Raw genomic sequence first — 23,776 nt, forward strand, 5'->3', positions numbered from 1 at the left:
ATTTCTATAACTATAGAAAATTTTGTCAAAATTTCCATTACTATAAAAAATTTTGTCAAAATTTCTATTACTATTTAAAATTTTGTCAAAATTTATTTTTATTTTTGCAAAACTTGATTTCTATAGAAAATATTCCAAAAACATTATTTCTTTCGAAAATTTTCTTAAAATTTTATTTTTATAGAAAATTCTGTCAAAATTTTATTTCTATAGAAAATTTTGTCAAAATTTTATTTCTATTGAATATTTTATCAAAATTTTATTTCTATAGAAAATTTTGTCAAATTTTATTTCTATAGAAAATTTTGTCAACATTTTATTTTTAATTTTGCAAAATTTTATTTCTATAGAAAATATTCCCAAAACTTTATTTCTTTAGAAAATTTTTGAAAAATTTTATTTCTATAGAAAATTTTTGAAAAATTTTATTTCTATCGAATTTTCCTAAAAATTTTATTTTTATAGAAATTTTGTCAAAATTTTATTTCTATAGAAAATTTTCTGAAAATTTTATTTCTATCGAAAATTTTGTTAAAATTTTATTTCTATAGAAAATTTTGTCAAAATTTTATTTCTATCGAATTTTACTAAAAATTTTATTTTTATAGAAAATTTTGTCAAAGTTTTATTTCTATCGAAAATTTTGTCAAAATTTTATTTCTATAGAAAATTTTGTCAAATTTTTATTTCTATCGAATTTTCCTAAAAATTTTATTTTTATAGAAATTTTGTCAAAATTTTATTTCTATAGAAAATTTTGTCCAAATTTTATATCTATAAAAAACTTTCTCAAAATTTAATTTCTATAGAAAATTTTGTCAAAATGTTATTTCTATCGAATTTTCCTAAAAAATTTATTTTTATAGAAAATTTTCTCAAAAATTTTATTTCTATAGAAAATTTTCTCAAAATTTTATTTCTATAGAAAATTTTGTGAAAATTTTATTTCTATAAAAAATTTTCTCAAAATTTTATTTCTATAGAAAATTTTGTCAAAATTTTATTTATATAGAAAATTTTGTTAAAATTTTATTTATATAGAAAATTTTGTGAAAATTTTATTTCACTAAACCGTTACTTAATGAATTCATATCGTTGAAACAACAACGAAAATTCACCACTAAACCCAACAGCAGTCAGTCACTCTGTGTTTACTTGACTTTGTGTGGTCTTTTGTTTTTTTTTTTTTTCATTGGTGTTCTTCATATTACACACATACAATTGTTTTTGTTGTTGGATTTTGTTTTAATGTTTTCTTCGGTTTTAGATTCTGTTCTTGACTGAGGCTTGTTTAGCAAGTTAAGCGCATGTTTTAATGGTGTTTTTATTTGAAATCAATTTGTTTGTTCTCGACACCTTGGCCATGAAAACCTTGGCCTAAGGTGAGAGATATTCAAGACCACCCAGATAGTGAGACGAACAACCAAAACCACCATACATTACCACCACTAATCAAAAGTATTAAGAAGCAGAGCAACAGAATCACTAGAACAAATCTTAAGGATGTAAGTAAAGTATCTTTGGCGAATAATCATTAAGCAAGTGAAGCTCCATAAATGGGTATAGTATCTTTTCTGCTTGATTTTCACACATCCCAGCAAGCAGTCATAGTGTTGCTTGCTTGCTTCATACCAATAAGACATGCAAGGCTTCCTTCCATATATCCATGGTACGTGGAAAACTTGGAACATGACATACCCCAAGAGAAATTTTTACATGTAATTCTTTAAAGGAATCCCTAGGGATAGACAAGAAGGTTAAGATTCAGGTTTAATGTAGTCTTGAGCAAGAATGGTAAAACAACAAAATGCTCATCAAAACCATTATTAAAACCACCTAATGGTCACAGTAGTAGGAGAAGGTTTACAAGCCAAAACAAAAATACTTTGTGAATACCATTAAGACCATGTTAACAAGTAAGCGGGAATTTAACTAAAAATCTTGAAAGATGGATATTGAATTTTTTGTTCCTCTATACCAGACATATTAAATCTGTGGGCCTTTTTTCCATACACATCAAAGCAGGGGGCTCCCACATAATAATTAAAATCAATTTATGGTTTCCAACCCCTCTCTGTCTCTATGGTGGCGGTAGTATACCTTTTGTTTATCGAATTAATCCAAAAATAATTATCATATAACAAATGGTTTTATTGTTAATATAAGAATTTTATAGTGAAACAAAATTCTAAAGACTTTGGCTAAGAGGATAAAATGGAAACACATGTTTAACTTCAAGAATGTGGACTCTATAAAAATGCCATTCGATTTAATTCATAACAGAATATTTGGTTAATTAATTGAAATTCCTAACTCATAATTCGTAATCTCTTGTATAGACTCCAATTCTCTTGTAATGGAAAATATCGCAATCCTTCTCTTAGATGCAAAAACAAAAGCGACATCGGTTGGTAGCAGAGCTCTTTCAACTCAGTTATATGTAAAGAGCATAATAGAGAGATTCCCTACTCAAATTTCGTAATATCACATTCTCTCTCTCTAACTCTCCCTTGATGCTTTTAATACACTCAATTAATCACAGAGTCTCTTCACCACTGTTCTACATAAAGACCGTAACAAATGCTCTACTATATTTCGTATTTAGAGCTTATAACTTTAATACAATTTATCCATTGTTTCTCTTCTTATAATTGCCGATACAAACAATTATTACATCATCTCTTCCTCACTTCAATTAATCACTTAAACGATTTTTTCTCTTCGATAAAAAGTACTCGCTGGGTGTAAGAGAAAATCTCCGTCATTAAAGATAATCTCAGAAGCTTTAAATTTATCCAGTTTAAAGTTCGTTTTCGGTTTTCTCATTTTCTTATTCAAGAAATCTTCTCTTCATATCTTCTCTCTTCATCAGTTCTTTTCCTACATAAATAGGAGCCAACCACTTAATCAGCCTTACGAATAGAGGCCAGCACTGCACACTTAAACTTAAATATCATAAGAGATACTCAACAACATTCTCTACTCTATGTTCGTAATATCTCTCTGTTGGAGTAAGAAGAATTCTCCTCATCTAATTTATTATTTAAATGCCTAAGAGATTTCCCGATTTTCCTAACTCAGAGATTGCCATATATAGAAAATCTTCTCATGTTCTTATTGAAAGTAATCATCCCCCTCTTCTCTTAGATCACCATATGAACATTAAAAGATCAGAAACTCAATTTTTCGGTTCTCTGAAATGATAAACACTGCAAGTTTGCAAATTTACTTCTAAATCTAATTTTTTATAGCCGACGCCAATATTAGAGAGGCGAGGACATTGTATGAAAAAAATTTTACAAGACTCAATATTGCTGAGGAGCGTCAAACCCGCCACAAAAAAAATTCAAGTTCACTAGCAACTAGAATTGAACCCCAGACGCTGTGCATTCAAGACGGTCATGCCAATCATTCCCGCTACGGTGTCTCTTCGTTATCCAGTTAATTTTCTAGAGACCACCATTTATGTATATCCTGCTACCATATGCCTGAGATATAACTAAAATACATCTATGGACTAAGGCTAAGAAATGAAGCATCGTTGGTGGTGGTCATCAAATATCATTGGTCGTTACCATTCGTTCGTTTGTCATGCTGTGTCAATTTTATACGGCCAACAAAAGCGATATGGCCCATAAACATTGCCCATTTCATTTCATTTGAGTTTTCTGTGCTGTTCCTTTCCTTTTGCATGGCCTTTAATATGATGAGCCATAACGAGACAAAACAAGAAAGAATCCCAAAAAGCCACTCAAACCCTCGAAGGACACACACATACTGATATGGGAATTTAGAGATGAGTAGGTGAAGAAAATTTTCCTCATGCTGGCATTTGAAAATTTCCATTCACGTATTTTCATAAGCACACATTACACTCACTCGACACAAAAATAATCTACCAAAATTTGGAAAATATTTTACCAAAAAACTACCAAACAAAAATATATTTTTCAAAATTTTATTTCTATAAAAAATTTTTTGTAAATTCTATTTCTATCGAAAATTTTGTCAAAGTTTTATTTCTATAGAAAATTTTGTCAAAGTTTTATTTCTATAGAAAATTTTGTCAACATTTTATTTCTATAGAAAATTTTGTCAAAATTTTATTTCTATAAAAAATTTTGTCAACATTTTATTTCTATAGAAAATTTTGTCAACATATTATTTCTATAGAAAATTTTGTCAAAAATTTATTTCTATAAAAAATTTTGTCAAAATTTTATTTCTATAGAAAATTTTGTTAAAATTTTATTTCTATAGAAAATTTTGTCAAATTTTTATTTCTATACAAAATTTTTTTTAAAATTTTATTTCTATAGAAAATTTTGTCAAAATTTTATTTCTATAGAAAATTTTGTCTATAAATAAAATTTCAACATTTTATTTATATAGAAAATTTTCTCAAAATTTTATTTCTATAGAAATTTTTTTCAAAATTTTATTTCTATAGAAAATTTTGTCAAATTTTGTCGATATTTTAATTCTATAGAAAATTTTGTCAAAATTTAATTCTATAGAAAATTTTCTCAATATTTTATTTCTATGGAAAATTTTGTCAAAATTTTATTTCTATAGAAAATCTTGTAATTTTTTTTTAGAAAATTTAGTGAACATTTTATTTATATTTTTCTTAAAATTTTATTTTGATAGAAAATTTTGTCAAAATTTTATTTCTATTAAAATCAAAATTTTTCAATTTTTCTGTGTAATCTCTCTCCTATAAAATAACTCTCGCACAAAAATGCGTACTCTGTTTTTACTCACGCTATTAGTAATTTGTCTTCAACATGAGCCATCCAATTTTCACTTCACCTACACATCTCCAGTATGAATATCGCATAAGGAAACTCTCCTTCAGCAATTCGTTGTACTGTCGTTAGACAGTGTTGTCAATGTGGTCTTTAGGCATGGTGCTGTGTGGCCAGTGTCTTCTTCTTGAGGTACTCTGAGGATATTCCTCTCTCTTTCTCTCTCTCTATCTCACTATACCACTTATAAAATATCCTCATGGCCATTCAAAACGTTTTATTTTCTCTCAATGTTGTTGTTATTGTTTTTCTAATGACCCGAAGCAAAACCGCACAGTAGTCGAGTGCAGTAGGCCTTATTGTCTATCTCAAAAGCTAGGCAATTATTTTCTTGTGTCCATAGGATCGACTGTCGATAGACCAGCTTGGCATTGCATTCCTTCATCATTTTTGATATGTAGATGCGGGCAGTTGCCTCTTAGATTGGAAGTAGGAGTGATATTTCCTTTTCATATCACCATGCGACATATGTTTGTTTGAATGGGTGGAGAGAATTTATTATTATGGATTGGTAAATTTCTTTATTGAACACCCCTTATGGAGATGAAAACATCTGCTCGCTCTTACCCTCTCTGTCGTATGGGTGGTCATCGTATAATTAGTTGTGAACAACATTTTTTGTTTAATTTAGGGCATCGCATGTTTTCCATTAACTCTACTCTTAAGAAGAAGAGTAAGAGGTACTTAGAGAATGAGTAATGAAAGAAAATATCGTAATGGGGGTCTTCTAAATTTTGATGGAGATGGAATTATAATTCAAACTAAAATAGTTCATTTAGATTTGAATGAAAAATGAAAATTAATCTCCGAAATGTGGCAATAAAATATAAAAAAAAAAAAACTATATTTCCACACGCTCACAAAAATAGATTCTGTAACATATACTCCCAAACATATTTTGCTTCAAGCATATACATTTTTGGGTATTGCCCAAACATTTATATGTTTGATCTCTTCCAATATATAATATGTTTGAAAGCATATTGGTCTAAACAATATATGTTTGGGTAGTCGAAGTTCCAAACATTTTGTATTTTTGCATCCAAATTCAATAATGTTGTCTTCCAAAAAACAATATGTTATTATGTGAACATATAATATGTTTGGAAGCATTTTGCACCCAAAAATATTATATGCTTAAAAAAAATTCTCCCAAACAATATTGTGCTCAAAATTTTATTTATTTATTTATATATTTACAATCATAATGAATTATGAAAATAAACAGGTAATATAGGTGCTAACAACATAGGTTTTCGACCTGAATGCTCAAAATTTTGTTTCTGCCCAATTGTATATTCCCCGACATCTTTCTCACTTCCACGAGATTTTTTAGTTCTTAGCACCTTTTTCTGTAATACAAACATTGTAGAAGAAATTATTCAATTTTATGATTTTTTTATTTTAATTTTACCTTTTGCCGGACGGGGATTCGAACAGCGGACCACACAGTTTGTAAGGATCAAAGAAGTAGCTGATCAATTGCCCAAGGAAAAATAAAATGTTAATTTTGTAATAACAAGCAACAACCACCAACTTAATTCAATATCGCTCCCTGTTAAATAGCGCCCCAAGCTACTAAACACATATATGTTTATAAGCTATTTCTAAATTAATATATGTTTGCATCCAAGCATATTATATTTACAAACATTTTATGTCCCAAACATAATATGTTCTAACATATTAACATATATGTCCCAAACATGTTATGCTAGTTTATGAACATTATATGCTTGCACTCAAAAATATTGTGTTTAAAAATTTGTGTTCCAAACATATAATGTTTATAGCCAAACATATGAAAAACAGTCTTTTTCATCCGTGCAATTAAAAAATTTGTTTGAAACTTAAAACTAAATTCAATTAAAAATTTAATTGGATGAATTAATTTCGGGATATCAAAACAAAATGCAAATCTTTGGGCTTGCTTTAGAGAGAAGTTCACAATATCACAATACCCTAAGTGGGCCTAAAATATAGGGCTGCCGCTATACCTAATCTAACCTTGCATTATTTTCTCCTATGCATTCTCTTTCTTCTTCCAATACATTTCGGTAGTAAGAAACCAACATTGCTCCATATGACATAATCTTCATGACAATGACGAAGACGATTATGAAAGTTAACAAAAAAAAAAAACAATCGAAAAGAAAAACTAATGATTAACGTTACCCATTTGATTGCTATGCCATATGAACATTTTTACTATTTAATGATAATTTGACACTTTAGATATCAAATAGTCTTTTTTTTTGGTTTTTTGTTGGTTTTTTTTACGAATGACAGCTGTAAAATATGCCTGACCATCATAATGTGTGGACATAGGCCAGTAACGAAAACCATGATGGACAGACTATGGTAGAGCGCTTAAGTCAATTTATTTATTTTTTTTTTTTTTATGACATTCTATGACTGACATATGACCATCAACAAGAGAATACAAGGGCAGTGTCGGCAACCCTCTAAAATATAATGGAAATTAGAAAAGTACATTAAAAGAACTATTGAGTGTTTTGTATTCATGTTGGAGGGGCGAAAGTATTATCATTATCATCATGACGTAGAGCTTGATTGATTTTGTCTCAATTTTGATAAAGCCTTTATTAAATTTAAAAAAATTTAATAAATAAATATTAAAATATAACATTTAAGTTTTTTTTTCATCAATATGCTATAAGAGCGTTTTTCTATTTTTATCTTGATTTATTTTAAATTAATATAAAATTTCAATTAAATTTCATATTTGTAATTTTGACTCATTTAAATAAATAAACAAATTTTTGAAAATTTTATTGTTATGGATTCCACAATTAAATAGATTCCACATAAATCGTTTTGCCGCAATGACTTTTTGAATAGACAAACTGCAGTATCATTGAAATATGGAAAGTACCAAATTTAGTACAATTGTCCCATTGTTTGCACCCCTTTTGCACTTAAACAATAGTGAACCCTCCTGCGCACTAAAGCCAATTTAATTCTTTTTTTGAGTTGATGAAAATAATTATATTTTAGTTGATATTTCCCTAATTTGGGAAAGATTCTTTCACTTTTATATATTTTTTGTTAAATGACCCAAAAATGAAATAAAAGTTATACACAAATGCAGCATAAAGGTTTACTAAATGCATACTTCCCACAGAATTTCGTCATATTTTTAAATTTTACCAGGAATACGTCCATCATGAACTTCGTATGGTGCTAACAGTATTGCCAGGTTGGGGGTTTTCCCCCCAAATTTAGGGGGTTTTTACACGTTTAGGGGGATTTTTAGGGGTAACTTCTATTTGGGGGGTTTTTGGGGGTAAAAAGTGGAGCAATTCTCAACAAAAAGTGGAGCAATTCTCAACAAAATTTGGAACAAATCTGGCATGAATTTTGAGAAAAAAATAAGGGAAGTCAACCCATATTCCTAAATACAAGAGAGTATGCAATGACATTCTTTTTTAAACGCATCTGTTGAAGGGGCATTTTTAATATTTGATACAATTAAAAACAAGGTTAAGTTAGGTGGCAGCCCGATGTATCAGACTCACTTAGACTATTCAGTCCATTGTGATACCACACTGGTGAACTTCTCTCGTTTCACTGCCCGATTCCAAGTTAAGCTCAACGTAAAGGGACCTCCTTTTTATAGCCGAGTCCGAACGGCGTTCCACATTGCAGTGCAACCACCTAGAAAAGCCTTGAAACCCTCAGAAATGTCATCAGCATTACTGAGGTGGGATAATCTACCGCTGAAAAACTTTTTGGTGTTCGGTCGAAGCAGGAATCGAACGCGAATTTGTGACAAGCGGTTTAATGATTTTTTCTAATGATTTTTATTTACTTCAAAAGAAAATTTTTAGCATAAAAAACTTATTTTGTCTAAAATTTTGTTCCTCAGAAAAAATCTTCTTTCAGTTTATATATTTGTATTAAATTTATTTTTTTAAGTGTATTACTACAGGATTTTTGACGAAATTTTGGGCCCCTTTTTGTATTATTTACATACATAACATTTTTGGGGGTTTTTGAAAAAGGTCTAGGCCAATTTAGGGGTTTTTTTCTTAAGATTTGGGGGGAAGAATCAAAAATTACCTGGCAACACTGGGTGCTAAAGACATTTTTTTTAATTTTTAACTTTACTTTTTTTCCTTTTCAAAATACGAAATTTTATTAAGCCACACAGAAAAAAAATCATGAAATTTTTTCCAATTGAAATCTTAGGTTAGGTTAGGTTAAAGTGGCAGCCCGATTAAGATTCAGGCTCACTTAGACTATTCAGTCCATTGTGATACCACATTAACTAAAAGTACCTATTACATATGGGCACTTCTAGTTTTAACCGTTGAATCTTCTTGATTATTTTTCTTTGTTGAACCAACCAGATTGTTCCAAAAATATTAGCAGACTGCTTAAGTTAACGTTTTCCAGATCCGCCAATAATCTGAAGCTATATGCTCCTAAAAGTTGCTTGCGCTTTACACAAAATGCAGGACACTCACACAAGAGGTGTTTAATTGATTCTTTTTCCTCCGCATCATGACAGCTCATACAATAGTCATTATACTTCGCGCCAATAGTTTTTGCAAAATCTCCTATCAGGCAGCGACCCGTTATAGCAGATATCAGGTGTGATATCTGACGTCTCGAGAACATTAGCATATCTAGTGTGCGGTTTAAGTTGAAATGGGGCCATATTTGCTTGGTGTCGTTACAACCCTTGCAATTCTCCCATCGAACATTTGCCATCATAAAAATCTTAATTGAGTTTTAAAAATATTCAATTAAAAATTTAATCGATTCAAAAAATTTTTAATTGAAACAAAAATCAATCAATTAATTTTTTAAATGGATCAATACATTTTTTTAATTGGCTTTCAATTATTTTTTTAAATTGATACCATCATTTCTGTTATTGAAGACATTTCAGTCAAAAAATTAATTGGATCAATAAATTTCGTGATTGAAGACAAAAAATATTTTTTGTGTGAAGTGAAAAAAAAATAAAACTTGTCTAATAAATGGTGTTTTTTGACTAATAATTTTTATTGAGTTTGGCGAAAATTAATTACTTTCTTATTAAAAAAAAATGTTAAAAGTAATCTAACATTTTTGGGTTCAATTTTTTTAATGTATGAATTAAATGAAATTTATTTTGTTTGGTTTAATTTAGTGTAATATAATTTAACTTAATTTTATTTTATTTATTTAAATTCAATTCGCTTACTTTATTAATTTTATTTCGATAAATCTAATTGTATTAATTGAATATAATTTAATTACTGGAAACACTAGTATTCATATCAAATATGCCAATAATACCGCAGCTTTTTTTAGCTTGTTGTTTACATAGAATCTTATGGCAACCCTGTTATCATTACTTGAATGCATAAGAGAGACTATGTGGGGGCTACCTCATTGACAAGGAGGTTTTTCTAATAACCTTTCATGTTCTAATTACATGACATGCAATTTTTCTCTTATTTTCTGTTCCTCCCATTTGCTACTATTACTACAACTACTACAGTTGTCGATTACGAATAAGAAGAAGAAGACACTACGAGGTAGTTGACATTGTTATTCTAGTTGTTCCTAGTCCCCTTCTTTTTTCCATAAAAATTGTGGGTTGCTTTTAATTGTATTTATGAATCATTGTGTTTTTTTTTTTTGTTATTTTACTCTTGTACTGAATGCTTAGAGGAAATAAGTATAATTAATGTGAAATTTATTGTATATGGATGATTGTCATAGCACATCAATAAATTCCGAGAATATCTCTTATATGCAGACCCACATTAAATTAATACGCATATGAATGAATTTTGTTTCTATGAAATTAGGTACACCTATTTCCATTTGTTTCAAAAATAACAATAATTTTTATATTTTATCTACATATAATTAGTATAAAGCCAATTTAAATAATTTTTAATATAGTCTTTGGCAAAATTCACAACTTTTACCACAAATGTTTCTATCTTGAACTTCGTATTGCGCTAAATATATTTTTACAAATTTGAACGTCATTTTTTTCTCCCAAAATACAAAATTTTCGTAAACAAGAACACAAAATTTCCTTGCAAAACATTTTTAAACTAGAAATGAAATAAAATCGTTTAAATAACAAGGAAATAAAATCGTTTAAATAATATTACAAAAATATAAGAAAGGAAAAAATATATATTTGTTAAGCTTTTAATATTTAATATATATTTTTTTAAGTTTTTAATTGATAAATATATAATTCAAATTAATTTTAATTTGCCTTTTCTTATTTTTTAGGTAATATATTATGACGTGAACTATATAGATCGTAAGTATTAAAATTTTTCCATATATTTTATGGAATTGGGGAATTTATAATTTACCATTTTCCAAATAAAATAAGCAAATCCGTATTAAACTGTAATTTCCATGGTTTAAAATCAGTGGTCGTCGTTTTTAGCGCCAGCTGATTTTGCATTGTCAAACAATCCATCATGATACAAATTTTAGAGGTACTGACAAAATTTTAATTTAACAAAATTTTCTAATTGGGGAATTTATAATTTACCATTTTCAAAATAAAATAAGCAAATCCGTATTAAACTGTAATTTCCATGGTTTAAAATCAGTGGTCGTCGTTTTCAGCGCCAGCTGATTTTGCATTGTCAAACAATCCATCATGATACAAATTTTAGAGGTACTGACCAAATTTTAATTTAACAATATTTTCTATAGAAATAAAATTTTGACAAAAGTTTCTATAGAAAAAAATGTTGACAAAATTTTCTATAGAAATAACATTTTGGCAAATTTTTCTATAGAAATAAAATGTTGACAAAATTTTCTTTAGAAATAAAATGTTGCCAAAATTTTCTATAGAAATAGAATTTTGACAAAATTTTCTATAGAAATAAAATGTTGCCAAAATTTTCTATAGAAATAGAATTTTGACAAAATTTTCTATAGAAATAGAATTTTGACAAAATTTTCTATAGAAATAACATTTTGACAAAATTTTCTATAGAAATAAAATTTTGACAAAATTTTCTATAGAAATAAAATTTTGACCCCAAAATAATCTACCAAAATTTGGAGAACATTTTACCAAAAACTACCAAATCTTATTTTGAAAAATTTTATTTCTATAGAAAAGTTTGTCAAAATATTCTATAGAAATAAAATTTTGACAAAATATTCTATAGAAAAAAAATATAGAACTAAAGTTTTGACAAAACTTTCTATAGAAATACAATTTTGACAAAATTTTCTATAGAAATAACATGTTGACAAAATTTTCTATAGAAATAAAATTTTGACAAAATTTTCTATAGAAATAAAATTTTGACAAAATTTTCTATATTTTACCAAAAACTACCAAATCTTATTTTGGAAAATTCTATTTCTATAGAAAATTTTGTCAAAAAAAAAATCTATAGAAATAAAAATTTGACAAAATTTTCTACAGAAATAAAATTTTGACAAATTTTTCTATAGAAATAAAATGTTGACAAAATTTTCTATAGAAATAAAATGTTGCCAAAAATTTTCTATAGAAATAGAATTTTGACAAAATTTTCTATAGAAATAACATTTTGACAAAATTTTCTATAGAAATAAAATTTTGACAAAATTTTCTATAGAAATAACATTTTGACAAAATTTTCTATAGAAATAAAATTTTGGCCCCAAAATAATCTACCAAAATTTGGAGAACAAAAACTACCAAATCTTATTTTGAAAAATTTGATTTCTATAGAAAAGTTTGTCAAAATATTCTATAGAAATAAAATTTTGACAAAATATTCTATAGAAAAAAATTATAGAAATAAAAATTTGACAAAATTTTCTACAGAAATACAATTTTGACAAAATTTTCTATAGAAATAAAATTTTGACAAAATTTTCTATAGAAATAAAATTTTGACAAAATTTTCTATATTTTACCAAAAACTACCAAATCTTATTTTGGAAAATTCTATTTCTATAGAAAATTTTGTCAAAAAAAAAATCTATAGAAATAAAAATTTGACAAAATTTTCTACAGAAATAAAATTTTGACAAATTTTTCTATAGAAATAAAATGTTGACAAAATTTTCTATAGAAATAAAATTTTGACAAAAGTTTCTATAGAAGTAAAAATTTGACAAAATTTTCTATATTTATTTATATTTTACCAAAAACTACCAAATCTTATTTTGGAAAATTCTATTTCTATAGAAAATGTTGTCAAAAAATAAAAATTCTATAGAAATAAAATTTTGACAAAATTTTCTATAGAAATAAAATTTTGACAAATTTTTTATAGAAATAAAATGTTGACAAATTTTTTTATAGAAATAAAATGTTGACAAATTTTTTTATAGAAATAAAATTTTGACAAAATTTTCTATAGAAATAAAATTTTGACCCCAAAATAATCTACCAAAATTTGGAGAAAATTTTACCAAAAACTACCAAATCTTATTTTGCAAAATTTTATTTTTATAGAAAAGTTTGTCAAAATGTTCTATAGAAAAACAATTTGACAAAATATTCAATAGAATAGAAATGTATAAATAAATTGTTGACAAAATATTCTATAGAAAAAAATTTTATAGAAATAAAATTTTCAATAGAAATAAAGTTTTGACGAAAGTTTCTATAGAAATAAAGTTTTGGCAAAATTTAGAAATAAGAATTTGACAAAATTTTCTATAGAAATAAAGTTTTGACAAAAGTTTCTATAGAAATAAAAATTTGACAAAATTTTCTACAGAAATAAAATAAGATTTTTCATCAGAGATATTAACAATATGTTTCAATCTATATTTATCTATACATTATCAAAGGGAAAAATTAGGATAAAACCTTTATTTACATTTTCATAAACAATTCAAATATTTTGGAATATGTATGACTATACAGGGATATTACAGGAATAGCCACGATAAACATACGACTTCCAATTTAATAATTCTAATGATTGTAGTATTAATAAAAGTCTTATTCACTGCAAGACCTTATCAGCGGATAAGGAGAATAAAATGTTGACAAAATTTTTATATAGAAATAAAATTTTTACAAAATTTTCTATAGAAATAAAATTTTGACAAAAGTTTCTATAGAAATACCATTTTGACCCCAAAATAATCTACCAAAATTTGGAGAAAATTTTACCAAAAACTACCAAATCTTATTTTGCAAAATTTTATTTCTATAGAAAAGTTTGTCAAAATATTCTATAGAAAAAAATTTTTTACAAAATATTCAATAGAAAAAAAATTTATAGAAATAAAATTTTGACAAAATATTCTATAGAAAAAAATTATAGAAACAAAATTTTCTATAGAAATAAAGTTTTGACAAAAGTTTCTATAGAAATAAAAATTTTACAAAATTTTCTACAGAAATAAAATTTTGACAAAATATTCTATAGAAAAAAATTATAGAAATAAAATTTTCTATAGAAATAAAGTTTTGACAAAAGTTTCTATAGAAATAAAATTTTGACAACATTTTCTATAGAAATAAAATTTTGACAAAATTTTCTATAGAAATAAAAATTTGACAAAATTTTCTTTAGAAATAAAAATTTGACAAAATTTTCTATAGAAATAAAAATTTGACAAAATTTTCTATAGAAATAAAATTTTGACAAAATTTTTTATAGAAATAAAATTTTGAGAAAATTTTTTATAGAAATAAAATTTTGAGAAAATTTTCTATAGAAATAAAATTTTGACAAAATTTTCTATAGAAATAAAATTTTGACAAAATTTTCTATAGAAATAAAATTTTGACAAAATTTTCTATAGAAATAAAGTTTTGACAAAAGTTTCTATAGAAATAAAAATTGTACAAAATTTTCTACAGAAATAAAATTTTGACAAAATATTCTATAGAAATAAAATTTTCTATAGAAATAAAGTTTTGACAAAAGTTTCTATAGAAATAAAAATTTGACAAAATTTTCTATAGAAATAAAATGTTGACAAAATTTTGAGAAAATTTTCTATAGAAATAAAATTTTGATAAAATTTTCTATATAAATAAAATTTTGACAAAATATTCTATAGAAATAAAATTTTGATAAAATTATCTATATAAATAAAATTTTGACAAAATTTTCTATAGAAATAAAATTTTGACCAAATTTTCTATAGAAATAAAGTTTTGACAAAATTTTCTATAGAAATGAAATTTTGACAAAATTTTCTATAGAAATAAAGTTTTGACAAAAGTTTCCATAGAAATAAAAATTTGACAAAATTTTCTACAGAAATAAAATTTTGACAAAATTTTCTATAGAACTAAGGTTTTGACAAAATTTTCTATAGAAATAAGATTTTGACAAAATTTTCGATAGAAATAAAATTTTGATAAAATTTTCTATAGAAATAAAATGTTGACAAAATTTTCTATAGAAGTAAAATTTTGACCCCAAAATAATTTACCAAAATTTGGAGAAAATTTTACGAAAAACTACCAAATCTTATTTTGCAAAATTTTATTTCTATAGAAAAGTTTGTCAAAATATTCTATAGAAAAAAAAATTTACAAAATATTCAATAGAAAAAAAAATTATAGAAATAAAATTTTGACAAAATATTCTATAGAAAAAAATTATAGAAACAAAATTTTCTATAGAAATAAAGTTTTGACAAAAGTTTCTATAGAAATAAAAATTTTACAAAATTTTCTACAGAAATAAAATTTTGACAAGATTTTCTATAGAAATAAAATTTTGACAAAATTTTCTATAGAAATAAAAATTTCTGCAGAAATAACGTTTTGACAAAATTTTCTATAGAAATAACAATTTGACAAAATTTTCAAACTTTTTATCTATATTTTACCAAAACTATAGAAATAACATTTTGACAAAAGTTTCTATAGAAATAAAAATTTGACAAAATTTTCTATATTTATCTTTATTTTACCAAAAATTTGCAAAATCTACCAAAACATCAAGAATTCTACCATTCTACCAAACAGTAAAAAATCTACAATATTTGGTAGAATTCTACCAACCGTGCTTGGGGTGCATTTTATGTGTTAGGAGACTTTGAAAATTCTATTTAATTTACGTCACCCTGTACTACTACCATATGAACTTTGCTTAACAAATGATTTTTTTATTTCATGGGAGTGTAGTTGTAAATCAAACAATATGAATTAAAACGTGCCCGCTGTCAAATGGAATTTTACAATAAATAGAGTTGCCATATTGTTATTTTTCAACAACAACAAAATAGAATAACGGCAAATGATTTCTTATACTAGAGTATACAAATGGGCTCCATTATACAAATTAAAATTATTTATTTATGTCACCCTGTACTTTTGAACTTTATCCACTTTATTCAAGCGGTGGCGTTGGTTTAGAACACACAGCGTAAAATCAAATTTGGTAATTAGAATATGTCAACAAACAGAAAGCTGTCATCATTATATTTGATCGAGAAGTTTTCCAAACCAACAATTTCGATTACACAATTTGGAAATTTAAAAACACAACCCCAATGGGGAAACCCGTATTTCTCTTGTATGCCTAAATATAAAAATATTACACCGACAAATATAAGGATCCCCTCCCAAAAATGGTTTTGGACTAAAATTAATGCCTCTTTCTTGTGGGGTTTGTTTTGCGTCAAAACAAGAAGGATGACATTTCAAGGAATAATAAAATATATATGGCTTTGTTTTGGGGAGCTGAGGAAACAAGGAAAAGGATGGAAGTCATCACAGCAACAAAGAAGTGAAACCTGATAAAACTTAATACTTAAGTATGGTTGAATGTCTTTCGATTCGGTTACATATGGCTTGCACATACATATCATGGGTTTGTGCGTGTGTGTGCGTATGTGTACTGTGCGTACTATTTTACCATGGGCACACCAAGTACAACGAACAAGGACATCCCGTACTCCGGAAAAGGGGTCATGATGATAACTCAGTATTCACTGTGTGTTGAAATGTAAAAAAGCAAGTGTATGTAAGTACATACATATGTACGTACGTCGTAAGTATGTATATACAAGTGTATACTTCTTCTTCTGCTGTTGTTGTCTGTGTGTGTGTAATATGCCGCTATGGGCTTTTTCTCTGCTCTATTATAATGGCCGGCCATCGCTTACGTCGCGTGGTTGTCTGTTTGTTTGTGGCTTGATTTCTTTTTTCCACATTTACGTCGTCGTTTTGTACGTTTGCTTTTTTAGATCAAGGAAATGCTTATTAATCTTGAAATTGAAAATAACCTTTAAATACAAACAGACAGACATGCATGGACAGACAGAAAAACGACATATTTACATTCATACACACGTACTACATTGGTGATGATGATTACGGTGATGGGCATACGAGTAATAAAATTACACTTATATGGAAATGCCCATATTATGGTCATACACATAAGATTAATGAGTTTTATCACTTAAAAAATAAAATAAAATATATACAGTAACCGCAACAACGTTAACGTTTTTGAATAGAGAGCAAAGCTCTTAATAAATATATTAACATGTTCCACCTTGTAAATATATATGAATGTATGTCCATATATCCCAGAGAGCCAATCACACAGCCTGTGTATAGCGGTAGAGACAATGAAATATTTTGTACACAAACATTCTTCATTACATAGACAGTGAGTGTACACATGTACTGCATTTATGTACATTTATTACAATGACTTGGAATAAGAAGAAGATAACTACGTCGAAATCGGAAAGTATCACCTCAATGCAAAAACAAAATTGCAAAATTAAAAATATTGTATATGTCTCTGATGTTGCTGTGTTATCCGTTTACTTGAGATTTGCTCGTCGTCGCCATCAGTTACACACTCGCTCTCCTTCCGTAATGTTTGTCATTCACATACATGTATCTCTCGTTGTCTCGTCTCATACGACGACCTCTGTTATGAAACTCGAAGGGAAAATAATGATGGAAATTTATGAGAATGCCATTCAATTTGCATTGCTAGAAAGTGTGAGAGAAAGAGAGCGAATGTATAGTATATTTTGTGTGGGTTGTGTGATGGTTGGTTTGATACTATGGGAATGTTAAGTGTTGTCAACGTTCTTTGGTTAGTCTGTTAACTACATGTTCTATTCATTTATTAAAATTTATTAAAATCCTTTGGAGTCCTAAAAAAAAACAATAACAATTACTTCTATGAAAAGGAACTGCAAATTATTAACACATTTTAAAACATATAACCACAATAGGAAATCGAAGATAATAAGATAATCTTATCAAAAAAAAAGAGTTTTTGCAAATATGAACGACCCACAAGCACACATGAACAAATATCACCAATATTTTTCCAATTAAAATTTTATTTGAATTTTGAGAAATATCAAAAATGTAACTAACTCAACTAAATTCTTAATTAAAAATAAAAATCACAAAAATGAGTTGTTTTAATATTTTTTTTAATTGAATCAATAAAATTTTTTAATTAGATTAATTGAAGAAATTTTAATTAAATATTTCGTGATTGTAGACAACAAATACTTGTTTCAACACCAGAATATTGACCCTCCACGGCACTAAACCATTTAACTCTATTTTAGTTCGTGGAATTTTTATGTTTTGAGAAAGTTTCCTTGACAAAAATAATGTTTTGCGTACGTTAGTTCAATTAACTAAAATAAGGGAAAAAATTAATAAAAATGAAGCACAAAGATTTATCTGCCACAAAATATTTTCCAATTTCTTTAAATTTTTAAATTTTACCACAAATGCGCCTATCCTGAACTTCGTATGACGCTAAAGACATTCTTGCAATTTTGGACTCCAATTTTTCCTTAAAACTACAAAATATTCATTATCAAGGAAAAAAATTATGTCTTACAAATTTTCAGGAATTTGTGGACAAAAATACTTATTTTTGGGATATAGTAGTGATATCGGCGTCTGCAATACATTGTATTTAAAATTTTCTTAAATTAACTTTAATTTTATAAAATTAACCAAAAATGTTCTTTCCTTGTGGGTTCACTGTTTATTGAGTGTATCGACACTAGCCTAAATTTATTAAGAAAAATCGATAAAATTTAGCAGAATGGACATAAAGTACTTTCTAAAAGCTAGTTATCTGAAATAGTCCCAACAACTTATTAGTTTTATAACCATCCCTGGAAGCCGGCACCTTGATCCAATGGTTAGCATACCCGCCTTGCATACAGTTTCAAAATTTTTTTTTCAGCAGTGATTTATCCCCTCTCGGTAATGTCGGTGATATTTCTGAGCATTTCAAAGCTACTCTATGTATTGAATATAGCAAATAAATCCACAAAAAACCGCTAAATTGACAATACTAGCTGCTTCATGTGGGCTGATGACTGACTGTGCTCATTCTCCGTGCTCATTTTTGCTCCCATTGTGAACAATTGATTTCGCCATAAACATTTTGTTACACATATTTTTGTTTTTGTTATTTTACTCTGAGATATACGAATGTGAGAATACCAACAATAACAATAATATTGGCAGCAACAGTGGCAACGATTTCAACAAAAGAAGATGAAGAACAACAACAACAACACTACTACTACTCAACGAGTACTCTGACTATGATGGTGATATTCAATAAAAAAAATGTAAAAAAAACACACTCACACAAAATTTGTGAAACGAGGAAACACCAAACTGACAAGATAACGAGAAAAAACACACACCACACACAACAACATAAAGGCCTGGCGAAGGCGAAATAATAACAACAACAAGAGGCTATAAGCAAACAGCGCAAAGTAAAACGAAAGCCCACCAAACCAGTTGTAGTCATGTGCGCGCAATGTGAGGCTCACCGACCTAACAAATGTGAATACACTCACTGCTATGGTGCTATACTCCCTTCATATTTGTATCTCACAACAATATAAACTCAACAAGAGTTCTCTAACTGACAGATAGAGTAAGAGTCTTTATGCATTATACAGCTCTACTACTCTTGTGCTAAAATCTCACCATGAGATAGGCAATGTGAGTGAGCAACTTGATTTTCTATGTCTGCTTGTGTGGGTATGTGTGCCCAACATTGAGTATCTGTGAATTACATTGAGACCTGCAAATGCGTTGGTGTTTGTTTCACTTGTACTCTTTTTGCTGTTGGTTGACCGTGTATTTCAGCTTTAACTTAACATAACGTGTGATATTTGTTCCGTCTCCTACTTTTAGTTTGTTATTGACTTTCGGTGTGAACGCATCGTCGTCTATCGTGCGCTCGTTGTGATTTTTGAAGCAATTGTAACGTGAATGTTTATAGCTTTTGTTAATTTCATCTCAACGTCGCGCACCAAATATTTTGTTTTTAAATTAAAAAAAGAAATCTAAATTATTTTGTTGTATTCGGTAGGCTGTTTGTTGTTTCAATTTTTGTTTTGATAATACATGGAAAATTTCTTCTGAAATGGAAAATACAAAAATTGTGAAAATCTCTATAAAATAAGAAATGTGAAAATGACATTTGAAAAATAGAAGAAACCAAGAAATTAATATCCCAAAAGTTGAAGAAACTCAATAAATGAGTTGAAGAATAAGAAAATTTGAACAAAATAATTTGAATTCTAAATAAAAACCTGAGAATTGGTAAAATAAGTGAAATTTAGTGAACAAAAAGAAGAAAAAAACAAAACTAACAATAAAGTTTCAAAACCTGGATTATTGAAACTTTAAATTCTAAAAAGATTTTTACATATTCACAAAAAAAACAACATCAAAACCTAAAAGTGCAAATTTTTATACAAAATTAAAAACAAAAGAAATATTGCCAAAAAAAAGTACACACAAAAATATTTATAACAATTGTTATAAACAAAATAAAACAAATCTAATTTATATTTTCACAAAAAGTGACCACATACATATTTAAAAGTGTTATGAATTATTAAAAGAATTTTTGTTCTGTGAAAAAGTGAATAAAATAAAATTCCAAACTAAAAGCTCTTTAAGAAAAGCCACTCCCCCTACCTTGAAACAAAGAAAAAATTTCGAAAAATCCACAAAAAATGTTTGACCCCTTTGTGAAAATAAAGAAAAAGCCTAATAGCAACAGTAATATCAACAACACTAACAATAACAATATATTAGTGCAAAATTTAGAAGAAAATTTTCTACCAAATCTAAATGACATTGCCGCCTCGGTGGATGCGGAAATTGATGATGATTGTTTTTGCCTGACACCACCAGCCACTACGCCCTCAACGCCCACTCAGCAGCATAGTAACAGTACAGCTACACCAACTTTAAGTGCAGCCTTGACAGCCGCAACAGCTGGACAGCCATCAACATCAGCATCATCTGCCTCTAATCTGTTATTAGCATCGTTATCGCCGTCATCCTCTCCCCACAAGGATTTGGGCTCTAGTAGTAGTAGTGCCACAAGTACCACCTGTAGTCGTTTGCAACAGTTGATATCTGCACCGCCCATTATACAAACGCCCCATTTAAGGCAGCAGCAACAACAAAACCAATTGCTGGCTTCACCACCCACACCACCGCCCTCAACCCCACCAACACCTGCCTTAAATCACCAACAACGTCAGAATAGCGAACTACAAAATCAATTACAAAATACCTCTTCGTCATCCTCTGGCTCTTTGTCGGCATCTGGATCTCGTACTCCTCAAGTTCTGACCCCATTATCTTCGCCGGTACAACCAACATCGGTATTGCAACAACATTTAGGCCATATACCAACGGCTTCAACGGGAACCACAGAGTCCGGCAGTTCGTCCTCTTCTAGACCCATTTTACAGACATTAGCCCAACATTTGGCTACACCGCCTGCTCTGGGGTCGCCCTCCTCTTCATCCGCGTCGTCGTCGTCATCATCATCGTCACCCTCCTCACCATTGTTGCAAGAATTATTTGCTACAAATAATTTACAGAATGTATTAACCAGACAAAGTTCCTCAGCCAGCAACTCGAGTACAAATAGCTCTACACATAACTCTTCGACATCGTCTTCTCTATCCAATTCTACTTTAAGAAGTTTGGTTTCAAATCCCTCAACTTTGATTACATCAAGTACAACATTGAATAGTATTATAGCCAATCGATTGAATTCGCCGCCAACCGCAGGAAGTTCTTCAGCAACAAATTCCTCCTCGTCATCATCGTCCTCCTCACTGACCACAGCGGCCTCTTCTTCTTCCTCATCGGGATCTTCATCGTTATATCATCAGCAACATTCCGCTTTGACAAATTCGATAACACATCGTATACATCAATCGATACGCCGGCATTTAAATCAGCAACACGCGGGGCAACAGCAAAATAGTTTAGCAACAAATTCCCAGCAGCAGCAGCAGCAACAACAGCATCACAACTCTCAACATTCGTCTTCTTCGTCTTCGTCTGCTTCTCACCACCAGCATCATCACCAGCAATCACAACATCATCGTTTGTTGCAGCAACATTCATCACAATTCCAACAACAAAATTCGCAGCAACAACAACAACATCATCATCATCATCGCCATCATTATCATCATCAATTGTCAAATTCAATTTCCGCTTCCGGTTCTTTATCATCAGCGAATTCTTCATCAGTTGCTGCCAACGCTACAGCGTCTTCTTCTTCGTCATCATCGACATCGTCGTCGTCTTCTTCTTCTTCGCCCTCAACATCCAATTCAAATTCACCCGTGTGTGTAGTATTATTGGTCAAGTGTCCAAATTCTAAGGAATATTGTAACGCCTTACAGGCTCAAAATCACAATTTAATACCTCCTGCAACATTACAACAATTACAACAACAACACCAGCATTGCTGTGATAATAAAAGGTAAAAACCAAATATGATTTTTTATTGGAAAATATCCATCATCTGATCTGATGATCTTAAACCTAATACCGTATTGATGTCAAACATAAATATTTTTGTACAAAATATTTCTTGATTGGAAAATTGCGAAAATGGGGGTAAATCACTGCTAGGCTAAGGAAAATGTAAGATTTCATTCCAGCCCACTGTTAAAATGTAACTCTCTGTTATCAATGCATATCTCAACTAAAATTGGCAGCACTCTTTTTTGTCATCTGTACTCGTTCATGGAAAGTGTTGCCATTGTGTTGCAATATCTCCGTATAAAAGAAAAAAGTACTAAATAAAAAAATAAAAACATTACTCCAAGATTGAATTGACATTTCCTATATTTTTTTTTAACATTTGAAATTAATAAAAAAGAAATAAAAAAATCATGAGGGTCTTATTGAATATTGCCTTGCGACTTATTCTTTAAATAATTTCTAATTTCATAGAAGACATTAACCTTTGTATTTATTTCTAAATTCAATAATACTATAATCCATTTATAGAATTTCCATTGGCAATAATGATCATTTTCTATTTTTCTAACATGTTTTGTTTCCAATACAAATATCTGTCTATTTTTCCATAGGTATGAAACACCTTGAAATATGTTTCTCACACGGAAGATCATTGAACATTTATTTGCTTAAAGGTCATACGTCATTAAATCTATACACAAATAAAATTGTTAATACTAAAGCATTCTCGGATTGAGGTTTCGAAATCAATCTACAAAATATGAATTAATTTTGGAGACAACAAAATTTCATAATTACAGTAAATAATATTCATACACAAAACATTTTCGAAAACAAAATGTTTGTTTTCGTGTCTTATAATATTTTAAGCTCAAAAAAGCTAAGTTTCTACTTCTAAATGAGCATTTTTATATAGAATATTGGAATTAAAATTAGCAAAAATGTCAAATAACAATTATAATAAAATAATAATTTCAAAACCTATATAAAAATCAAAAATAATAAAAAAGTTTGATTATTGCTGTTAGCAAAATATACAAAAGATAAGATAAAAAAAAAATTTCCGCAATTTTACTAAAAAAAACTGTTTGCAAATTTCACCTCAACTCATCTTAATCTTCGATAATAATACAGATTGTGATAAATAAAAAAATTAAAAAAAGTAATAAATTTTATTTTTATAACTTAGCAAACTCTTATTTATCTTAAA

The 23,776-nt window shown here is 28.1% G+C and overlaps 1 protein-coding gene across 3 annotated transcripts in view; it reads left to right on the plus strand.

Annotated features, from left to right (window-relative positions):
- The window catches only part of rdx (BTB/POZ and MATH domain-containing protein rdx), a 358,647-nt gene that overhangs the window by 295,134 nt on the left and 39,737 nt on the right, over positions 1-23,776 (plus strand). Inside the window, exon 1 of one of the 3 annotated variants that reach the window (XM_075289522.1) lies at positions 20,532-22,561. The exons of the other annotated variants lie outside the window; for them this stretch is intronic. Within the exon in view, the coding sequence (XP_075145637.1) occupies positions 20,781-22,561 (1,781 nt within the window). The 5' untranslated portion in view covers positions 20,532-20,780. Of the gene's footprint in view, positions 1-20,531; positions 22,562-23,776 lie in introns of those variants that run through there. 3 annotated transcript variants of the gene reach the window in all.

The sequence above is a fragment of the Haematobia irritans genome, chromosome 1, assembly GCF_050003625.1.
Source record: "Haematobia irritans isolate KBUSLIRL chromosome 1, ASM5000362v1, whole genome shotgun sequence".
Lineage (NCBI taxonomy): Eukaryota > Metazoa > Arthropoda > Insecta > Diptera > Muscidae > Haematobia > Haematobia irritans.